The 11,102-nt window shown below is 21.3% G+C and overlaps 2 protein-coding genes across 2 annotated transcripts in view; one reads left to right on the top strand and one right to left on the bottom strand.

Moving 5' to 3' along the window:
• The first annotated feature begins 22 nt into the window (after positions 1-22).
• The window catches only part of LOC117173123 (protein O-mannosyl-transferase 2), a 55,638-nt gene continuing 44,558 nt past the window's right edge, over positions 23-11,102 (top strand). The window contains exon 1 of the mRNA XM_033361519.1: positions 23-131. The gene's annotated coding sequence lies outside the window, so the exon portion shown is untranslated. The remainder of the gene's footprint in view (positions 132-11,102) is intronic.
• Positions 9,955-11,102, bottom strand: part of LOC117173124 (protein C15orf41 homolog) — a 12,555-nt gene continuing 11,407 nt past the window's right edge. Inside the window, exon 6 of the mRNA XM_033361521.1 lies at positions 9,955-10,499. Coding sequence (XP_033217412.1) covers positions 10,065-10,499 — 435 coding nt within the window. The 3' untranslated portion in view covers positions 9,955-10,064. The remainder of the gene's footprint in view (positions 10,500-11,102) is intronic.

Genomic DNA, 11,102 nt, shown 5'->3' with positions numbered 1-11,102 from the left:
TATTTCCTAACCTATAAAAATATTTTTTAAATGTTTAAATGAAATTAAGTAAATAATTAAAATTAAAAAATAAATATTACAACGATCTTTTATGGTTATGGATTAAAATGAAGAAAGAAAATTCAATTTGAGTAAGTTATTGATGTATTAAATCATAATAAACAAATTCTGAAATTGGTCTTTTTTCATAATGTGAACGCTTTGTTTATTTACATCATTTACATAAATATTTACTATATATATAAATGTTTGGCATTCGTTGAAAACTTTCAGATTTTTACCGCTTGAAAATCTTTAAATCGGAAAATTTAAAAATTGGAAATATATAATTAAACATCTAAATAAACTTATGGACTATATTGACATCAAAATTGAGAATTTGAAATATATTCTAGCATTTTTAACTTCTCATTTTAAAATTCTGAGTACCAAAGCTGTATTTCTGTTAAACTATTTTAAATAATTCAAACTGTAGATTTTTTAAACCATCTTAAATAATTCATAGATCATCCAAAAAATTAAATACATAACTTAAACATTTGAAAATCATAATGAAAACTTTTAATTTACTCATAAAAGTTTTAAATTTATTATTGCCTTTTTGACTTCTCAGTTTTAAATTCTGGGTGCTAAAGCTGTGTAAATTTTTCTAAATAAGTCACATATTACCAAAATAATTAAATAATTTAAATATTTGAAATTATTTTATTTCTTCTTGTATTTTTTACTTCTGAGCTAAAAATTCTGTCACCAAACTGTGCAAACTATGTTAAACTATCTTTAATAATACACAGATTATCAAAATAATTTAATAATTTAAAAATGTAAAATGCGTAATAAAAATCTAAATTTACTAACTATATTGTCATATAATTTGAAGTTTTTCTATTTATTCTTGCATTTCTAATTTTTCAGTTCAAAAATATAGGTACAAAAACTGTGTAGTTTTCTTTAATTACCTTAAATAATTCACCGATTATCAAGATAATTTAAACATTTTAAATCCATGATTAAAAATTTAAATTTACGTACTATATCTTCTTAAAATTTAAATTTTTTCATTTTATTCTTGAATTTTTAGACTTTCGGATTAAAATTCTGGTTACTAAAACTGTAAATTTATTAAATTATTTTATATCATTCACAGATTATCAAAATAATTTAAACATTTAAAATAGTAAATAACCACTTCAAATTTACGTATCATATTTTTAGAATTTAAATTTTTTAATTTATTGTATTTAAAATTTTACTATATTATCATAGAATTTAAAATGTTTAATGTATTCTTACAGTTTTAATATTATCAAAATAACTAAGTAATTTAAAGATTTGAAGTACATAATTAAAAATCTTAATTTACGAACTATTTTGTAATAAAATTTGAAATTTTCTAATTTAGTCTTGCTCTTTTAACTTCTGAGTTTTCAATTTCTATAGAATTTAAAGTTTTTCATTTTATTTTTGGATTTATAGATTTATTTTTATATAGATTTATTTTATTTTGGTATTTTTCATTTCATTTTTATTAAAATTCGGGGTCCTAAAATTTTCGTTTAAAAAAAAATAATATTTAATAATTTATAGATCATCAAAACATTTAAACAATTTAAATTATTGAAATCAATAAAAAAATTCATTTACGTATCATATTTTCATAGAATTTAAAGTATTAGGTTTGTTCTTGCATTGTAAACTTATCAGTTCAAAAATTTAATGTAATTTGAAATTTATCAGATTATTATTGCATTTTTACGATATTAGTTTTTAAATTCTTTAGAGTTTGAAGTTGTTTCATTTATTTTTGCCTTTCTAACTTTTCAGTTTAAAATTCTGAGTACTAAAATTATGTAAAAATTTTAAAACTCTTCAATTGATCACAGATTATCAAAATGATTAAATGATTTCAAAATTTGGAATCGATAATCAAAAACTTAAATTCACGTATCATATTTTATAGAATTTAAAGTTCTATATTTATTCTTGCGTTTTTAACTTCTCAGTTTAAAATTCTGGGTAAAAAACTGTGCAAATTTGTTAAAATATCTTAAATAATTCACTTAAATAATTCATTTTAGAATTTTTAACTTCTTCCATCTAAAATTCTGGGTAAATGCTCTGTAAATTTTTAAAAATATCTTGAATAATTTATAGATAGCAAAGTAATTTAATAATTTATTCTTTAAAAAATATACAAAATATAAAAAAGTTCTATATGGTCATAGAATTTAAAGTTTTTCAATTTATTTTTTGTTATCTTCTCAGATAAAACTGCTGGGTACTGAAACTATGTCAATTTCCTAAACTCTCTTAAATAATTCACAGATGATCAAAATAATTTCATAATTTAAAGAGTTGAAATATATCATTAAAAATCTATATCAACAAACTATTTTACCATAAAATCTGAAGTTTTCCAATTAATTCTTGCTCTTTTAACTTCTCAGTTCTTAAAATCTATAGAATTTAAAATTTTTCAATTTATTCTTGCATTTTTAACTTTTTAATTTAAAAATCTCGGTACTAAAACTGTGTAGATTTCTTTAACTACCTTCAATAATTTACAGATAACCAAAATAATTGAAACATTTGAAATACATGATTAAAAACTAAATTTACGTACTATATTTTCCTAAAATTTAAAGTTTTTCATGTTATTCTTGAATTTTTAGATTTTCTGATTAAAATTATGGGTACTAAAACTGTCGATTTTTGAACAACTTTCTTAAATAATGCATAGATCATCAAAACATTTAAACATTATAAATCGATAAAAAAATTTTATTTGCATATCATCTTTTCATAGAATTTAAAGTTTTATGTTTGTTCTTGCATTGTAAACTTATCATTTAAAACATTCTGGGTACTAAAATTTGTTAAATTTGCTAAACTCTCTTTATAGTCATTCACAGATTACCAAAATAATTAAATGATTTCAAAAATTGAAATCCATAATCAAAAACTTAAATTTACGTATCATATGTTTATAGATTTTAAAGTTTTATATTTATTCTTGCATTTTTAACTTCTCAGTTTAAAATACTGGGTAATAAAACTTTTTATATTTGTTGAAATATCTTAAATAATTGACATATCATCAAAATAATTCAATAATTTATACATTTGAAGTCCATAATAACCATTTCAAATTTACGTATCATATTTTTATAGATTTTAAAGTTTTATATTTTTTCTGCATTTTTAACTTCTCAGTTTAAAATTCTGGGTAATGCAACTTTTTTAATCTGTTCAGATATCTTCAATAATTCAAAAATCATCAAAATAATTCATATATTTGAAGTCCATAATAACCATTTCAAATTTACGAATCATATTTTTATATATTTTAAAGTTTTATATTTATTCTTGCGTTTTTAACTTATCAGTTTAAAATGCTGGCTTCTAAAATTCATTAAATTAGTTAAACTCTCTTTAATCAATCACAGATTACCAAAATAATTAAATGATTTCAAAAATTGAATTCCATAATCAAAAACTTAAATTTACGTATCATATGTTTATAGATTTTAAAGTTTTATATTTATTCTTGCATTTTTAACTTCTCAGTTTAAAATGCTGGGTAATAAAACTTTTTATATTTGTTGAAATATCTTAAATAATTGACATATCATCAAAATAATTCAATAATTTATACATTTGAAGACCATAATAACCATTTCAAATTTACGTATCATATTTTTATAGATTTTAAAGTTTTATATTTTTTCTGCATTTTTAACTTCTCAGTTTAAAATTCTGGGTAATGCAACTTTTTTAATCTGTTCAGATATCTTCAATAATTCAAAAATCATCAAAATAATTCATATATTTGAAGTCCATAATAACCATTTCAAATTTACGAATCATATTTTTATATATTTTAAAGTTTTATATTTATTCTTGCGTTTTTAACTTATCAGTTTAAAATTCTGGCTTCTAAAATTCATTAAATTAGTTAAACTCTCTTTAATCAATCACAGATTACCAAAATAATTAAATGATTTCAAAATTTGAAATCCATAATCGAAAACTTTAATTTACGTATCATATGTTTATAGATTTTAAAGTTTTATATTTATTCTTGCATTTTTAACTTCTCAGTTTAAAATTCTGGGTAATAAAACTTTTTATATTTGTTAAAATATCCTAAATAATGTATAGATTATTGAAGTAATTTAACAATTTATACTCAAAAAAATATTTAAAAAGTACTATATTATAGAATTTGAAGTTTTCAATGCATTCATTCATTTTTTAACTTATCAGTTTAAAAATTGTTTAGAATTTGAAGTTGTTCAGTTTATTCTTGCATTATTAACTTTTCAGTTTAAAACGCTGGGTACTAAAACTTTTTAATTTCATAAAATATCTTAAATAATTCACAGATGATCAAAATAATTAAATAATTTGAAATACATAATTAAAAATCTATATTTACGAACTATTTTGCCATAAAATCTTCAGTTTTCCAATTAATTCTTGCTCTTTTAACTTCTCGGTTCTTAAAATCTATAGAATTTTAAGTTTTTCCGTTTATCCTTGCATTTTTAACTTCCTAATTTAAAAATCTCGGTACTAACTGTGTAGATTGCTTTAACCACCTTCATTCACAGATAATCAAAATAATTTAAACATTTGAAATACATGATTAAAATCTAAATTTACGTACTATATCTTTTTTATTATTTAAAGTTTTTCATTTTATTCTCGAATTTTTAGATTTTCTGATTAAAATTCTGGTTATTGAAACTGTAAATTTTTTAAACTTTTTAAATCATTCACAGATTATCAAAAGAATTCAAACATTTGAAATAGTAAACAACCACTTCAAATTTACGTATCATATTTTTAGAATTTAAATTTTTTAATTTATTGTTGCATTTTCAACTTCTGAGATATAAAACTCTAAATTCACGAACTACTTTGTCATTATTGGGAATAATGGTCTACCATTTCGCCACCTGGCGTTGAAAACTGGAACTAGAAAAAGTAGGTACAATTTGAAAGATGTAAATTAATTTTTGCATAAAAGTGTTTTTACGATAGTTTTGTGAAGTATAAAACAATTAAATTAAAGCACTCAAAGTGGAACTCTTGAATTTCAAACTTTTAAAATTGGAGTTTAAAAGTTTTTCATTCAATAATTTTGTGTTTAAATCGTATAAAATGGAAGATATTAGCACTTTTAAACTGAACAATTTTTAACTAAATGTAGTTAAACTGCAAAATAATTTTTTTAACTTTTATAAATTGTAGAGTTCAAAGATTCAGATTCAGTTCTAAAAATATAAATCCACGTTAATATTTTCAATGCTCTAAAGTCTAAATTGAAGAATCAATCAATGAATTAAAATTTTTCAAAATTATATCATTGAAAGCAATTTTAAGCCAGAAACATTAAAAATTGAATGATTGCATTTTTTTATAAACTGAACACTTCTTAAATTAAAAGGTAAATTATTGATATTTTAAATGGTTAAAAAATCCTGAAAATGCTTCCAAATTTTATTTGAACATCTTGAAACATCTGCATGTTGTTCAAATTTTTTTTATTATTTGAAACCATTAAAACATCCCTTAAAATGAATCCAATTTTTTCAACATTTTTTGTTTAATTCGGTCAAATAAAACAAATTTCCTTAAAATCTTCCAAATTCCTTTTTGATAAATTTGTCAATCTTTCTAAATCCTTTTGAACAATCACTCAAAATTATCTTTTCAAAATAAAAATCATTTTCAATTTTCATAGGCAATGTTTTTTAATCTTCTTAAGCCATTCAAAATTTTTTGTTTTAAATCTGCCAAAATTTATATTTTGTTTTAAATTCAGCCGTGAGCTATTTACATCGAAATTTTATTACTAATAGCCGGATTTTGTCGGTACGCGTAGAAATTTTGTTTAAATTATTTCAAATAATTTCCAATTTTAAATTGAATTTGTTCAAAACTTCTAAATATTTCTGCAAATTTCTTGATTTTTTTAAAGAATAGTATGTATTCAATTGCTATTTATACATCGAAGTTCAAAAATGTAACTTACAAATAAAATTTTTTTCAATAGAACAATTAAAATGCAACGTTCAAAATTTAGTTTTTAATATTTAACTACAACTACTAATTTTAAATAAACAGTCAGATATTTCTAAATATTAAGTCATTCTTATTTCTCTGAATTAAAATTTTATTAATTGAATGGTTTAAAAATTGAATATTTTAGACTAAAATAATATGTGAAATTTAATCAAAGTTTTTTAATATAAATATATAAAATATAACTGATTTTGAATAGTCTTTTAAAATTAATTATTGTTCACTTTTTAAATCTTAAAGAACAGTTCAACTTTAAAATTTATTTTGAGTTCATTTTTGCTTTAAAACAAGTCCATTTAAGTTTATAATCTTTTGAAAATCACAATAAATAGAACAATAATTGTTTTTTTAAGGCAAATATTTCTGTAAAAAAAGATTATATTTACCTTATAAAATGTAAATTCCATCTACACCCCTTTGTTTCCGATACATACTTCTTTTTAGTATCCAATAAATACTTTCACCTTCACATCAAAAATCGTGAAAACACTTTTATGCACAAATTAAAATACATCTTTAAAATTATACCTATTATTTGTAGTTCGGATTTTTGTCACCAGGTGGCGTGTCGCAGTTTAACCATTTCCAATTTTTGAAGTTTTCCAATTTATTCTTGCTCTTTTAACTTCTCGGTCCTTAAAATCTATAGAATTTGAAGTTTTTCCATTTATGCTTATATTTTTAACTTCTTCATTAAAAAATCTCGGTACTAACTGTGTAGATTTCTTAAGTTACCTTCAATAATTCACCGATAATTAAAATAATTTAAGCATTTGAAATTCATGATTGCAAATCTAATTTTACGTACTATATTTTGATAGAATTTGAAGTTTTTCAGTTTATTCTTGAATGTTTAGATTTTCTGATTAAAATTCTGGTTACTGAAACTGTGCAAATTTTGAAAACTTTTTAAAATCATTCAGATTCTCAAAATAATTTAAACATTTGAAATAGTAAATAACCACTTCAAATTTACGTATAATACTTTTAAAATTACAACTTTTAAATTTATTGTTGCATTTTTAACTTCTAAATATAAAATTCTGGGTATAAAGCTATGTAAATTTTTTAAACTCTCTTAAATAATTCAAAGATTATTCAAATAATTTAATAATTTATACTTTAAAAAAGTACAAAATATAAAATTTACTCTATTATCATAGAATTAAAAATGTTTGATGTATTCTTGCAATTTTAACTTCTCAGTTTAAAATGCTTGGTAGCGAGACTGTATTCATTTTTTAAACTGTCTTAAATAATTTACAGATTTGAAACAAACAATTAAAAATCTATATTTACGAACTATTTTTTCATTATATTTGAAGTTTCCCAATTTATTATCGCTCTTTTAACAGATAGAATCTCTGCTTTTAACTTATGAGTTTTAAAATTCTATAGAATATAAAGTTTTTATCTGATCAATATTCTGTGTACTAAAACTGTCATTTTTTTAAAAAAGACTACTCTAAATAATTCACCGATAATAAAAATATTTTAAACATTTGAAAGACATATTTAAAAATCTAAATTTACGTACTATACTGCAGGGCGGCCACTGGACCGGGAATTTTATGAGACCCGTGAAAACCGGGAAATGATAGTGAATTAATTTTTTGACCGGGAATTTTACAAAATTTTCAGAATAAAAATGTTGTCCAACTTTTATTTCAACCATTTTTAAAATATTTTTTCAAATTGTGATTTTTATAAATGATATCATTCAGTTTAGGATGCTCAATTCGAAAATCTTTCACTTTAAAAATTTTCCATTTTAGATTTTTTAGTGTATTTTAATTTAAAGAATTTTAAAATGCAGTTTTAAACAGGGTGGTCGCCGAACCGGGAATTTTACGAATTTTTAGAAGAAAAATCTGCCCAAGTTCGATTTCAACAGTTTTTTAAATAATTAAAGTGCAGTTTCGAAGATTTAAACAATTAAAAATTAAAAACATTTGAAGTTGAAAATTGTTCATAAAAACAGATTTATTTTAGCAACTGTAAATGTAAATAAATAAATTATTTTAAAAATAGATCTGTACTCTAAGTATAGAAATCGGAACAATAATTGATTTGACCAAACAATTCTAGATCCGTTCAAAATTTGAGAATTTTTAGATTATAACTGTTTCAATCCGAAAGTCTTGATAAGAATTGAAATTAATATATCAATTATTCCGATAATTTTACTTCTAAATAACAATTTTCATGATTTATTAATAATATATTTTTAATTCAAAGTTTTAGGTCTTCATTTATATTATTTTTTATAATAAATTTAATAAATCATTTTATTAATATATTATTTCTATTAATTTGTTTAGCCATTAAAAAATGTAAACTTACGTTTTACTATTTTCAACTTAAAAATAAATCCATAATATAGTCATAATGAAAGTTTTTTTTCAATTAAAAATATTATGCGAGTCTAAATTATTCAATTTTAACCCATTTTATTTGAATTTCTTTAATTAAGAAAAAAGGTAATTATTTAATATTTAGAAATATTTGACTGTTAATTCAAGACTACTAAAATGGAGCCAAATGTTTAAAACAAAACAATTTCAAACTCAATTGTTTTACATAGAAAGCTTTGAATCTTTAGATTTTCGAAGAACTTTTAAACTTTTAGCGTTACAATTTTAATTGTTCTATTTAAAAAGTGTTTAATTTATAAGTGAAATTGTTAAATTTTGATGCATAAATAACACTGGCACATTGATTATTTATAGAAAAAACTTGAGTAATTTTTAAGAATATTTAGAAGTTTTGAAAAGATTCAAAATTAATTAAAAACTTGAAATTATTTCAAGTAACTTAAACGAAGTGTTTTAACATTTTTTTCATAACATCTAAATATATTTTTAAATTAATCGACATTTTCCTACAATTTTTGAAAATCCTGCAAATTAAAAAGAAAACCTTAAAATCTATATTTTATTTTAAATTCGACTGTAAGTATTTTAAATTATCTCACGTTCTATATTTAATTTGAATCTTTTTTAAACTTCTAAATATCTCTTAAAATTACTCTAATATTTTTACAAATAATAAGTAATTTATTATTATTTATAAATTGAAATTAAATTTTTTTTAATTTGTAGGATTTTCTAAAAGTTATAGAAAAAATTCACTTTATTTTGAAATATATTTAAAAGTTCCGTAAAAAAATTCAAAAATTATTTTGAATTTGGAAAAATTTTAAACCACTTCTAAATTTCTCAAGATTTTGAAATAAAATTTTTAAGCATTTGAAAGGTGTCTAGACTATTTAAAATAAAAATAATTTAACTTAAAATTACTTAAAATAATATAATTTTTTAAAGTTCATTGTTTGATTCTTTAATTTAGACTATTGAAAATGTTAACGTGGATTTATATTTTTGAATTTGAAAACTTTTAAACTTCAATATTAAAAGTTTGGAATTCAAGGGTTTCACTTTGAATACTTTAATTTGTTATTTATTACTTTATATGAAAAAATCTTTAGAATATATTTGAAGTTTTTCAATTTATTCTTGCCTTTTTGTCTTCTCAGTTTTAGGTAATTAGTTACATAAATTATGCCTGAAAAATGGTTGAATTTTAATAAACCATTACTCATTTTTTTCGGGGTAAACAGTCCCTACCACTCTTTCCAATTCCCAAAATTTACGAAAGTAAGAACAAATTCAATTCTGTAAAAATAATTTTTCGTTATTTGAAATTCCATAAACAGTATTATTTTTTTTAATTCTGAAAATAATCGAAAATCTATATAAAAGACCTCTTTTTCGCACAAACGCCTTAAAAACCTAATTTCAAAAATTCAATAAATTTTTTTTTAACTAACGTATTAATTCCCAAATAAAAATAATAAAAATATTATTTTTTCTTTAAAAACAACTTTATTACTAAAAGTTTAAACCTCATAAATAAAACCTAGATATGTACAAGTACATAAATGAAAAATTTCAATTTCTCAATTTCTAAAATCCTCAAAATATTAAGGCCTCTACAGAATTTGGATTCATATACGTGATTTCCTTCGGAAAATGGTCCATAATGATGAACCGTTTTTCGCTCGATTGGCTCAAGGTATCCAGGAAACCGAACCAGTAAATTACCAATCCAGGTCCGAAACGATTCCAATAACTTAAAAACTGCTCTTTGATATACTTCCTGTGTATATCTTCATTTCCGAATCGAGCTTTAGATTCAATCCAATTGATAACGTGACCATTAACTGCTATCGGCACTTCCAGTTTCACGTCTGGAGTTTTATCGTATCCTCTCGTTCTGAGATGATCCTCATTGCGAAATGGTATATTTCGATCTTTTAAATAACACTGAAGTTTCACTTCATATTCCTGACCGACCGATAATGCGATGGAATCGGCAATTGGTCCGTACTGATCATCATACAAAACGCACTATAAAAAAAATTATTTTTATTCTAAATATTTTTGCTAAATAGTTGCATTTTTTTGCTAAAATTGGATTTTTCTGAAATTATTGATTGAATTTGAAATAATAATCATTAATTTAAACATAATTTTATATTATTACATATAATTAAATACATGTTTTTAATCGTTAACATTTAAAAATAATTATTAATTTAAAAAAAAGTTTTTCAACTAAAACATATGAATTTACAAATCAATACTAGAAGAGTGGAATTTGCAGTTAGAAAAGTCCATTCCAATCAACAAAAATACGAATTTTTAGCAAAATTAAGTTTAATATTTTAATTTACAAACATTTTTTAAACTGAAAAGATCTAATTTCAACCAAAAATGGATCAGTTACGATCAGACGAATTTTCAACTAAATAGATGAATCTTTAGCCAAAACAGATTAATTTTCAACCAAACCATTTTATATTTATCCGATAATGATTAATTTTCAAACAAGAAAAATAATTTTCTACCAAAAGAGATGAATTTTCAAAAAAAGACATCAATTTTAAACCAAATAGTTAAATTTTCTACCAAAAAATACGAATTTTTAATTTAAAAAGTATAAGGCTTCAA

Source organism: Belonocnema kinseyi, chromosome 5 (genome assembly GCF_010883055.1).
Source record: "Belonocnema kinseyi isolate 2016_QV_RU_SX_M_011 chromosome 5, B_treatae_v1, whole genome shotgun sequence".
Classification (NCBI taxonomy): Eukaryota; Metazoa; Arthropoda; class Insecta; order Hymenoptera; family Cynipidae; genus Belonocnema; species Belonocnema kinseyi.
Note: the sequence above shows the minus strand (reverse complement) of the source record. Positions and strands in the feature narration are given on the sequence as shown.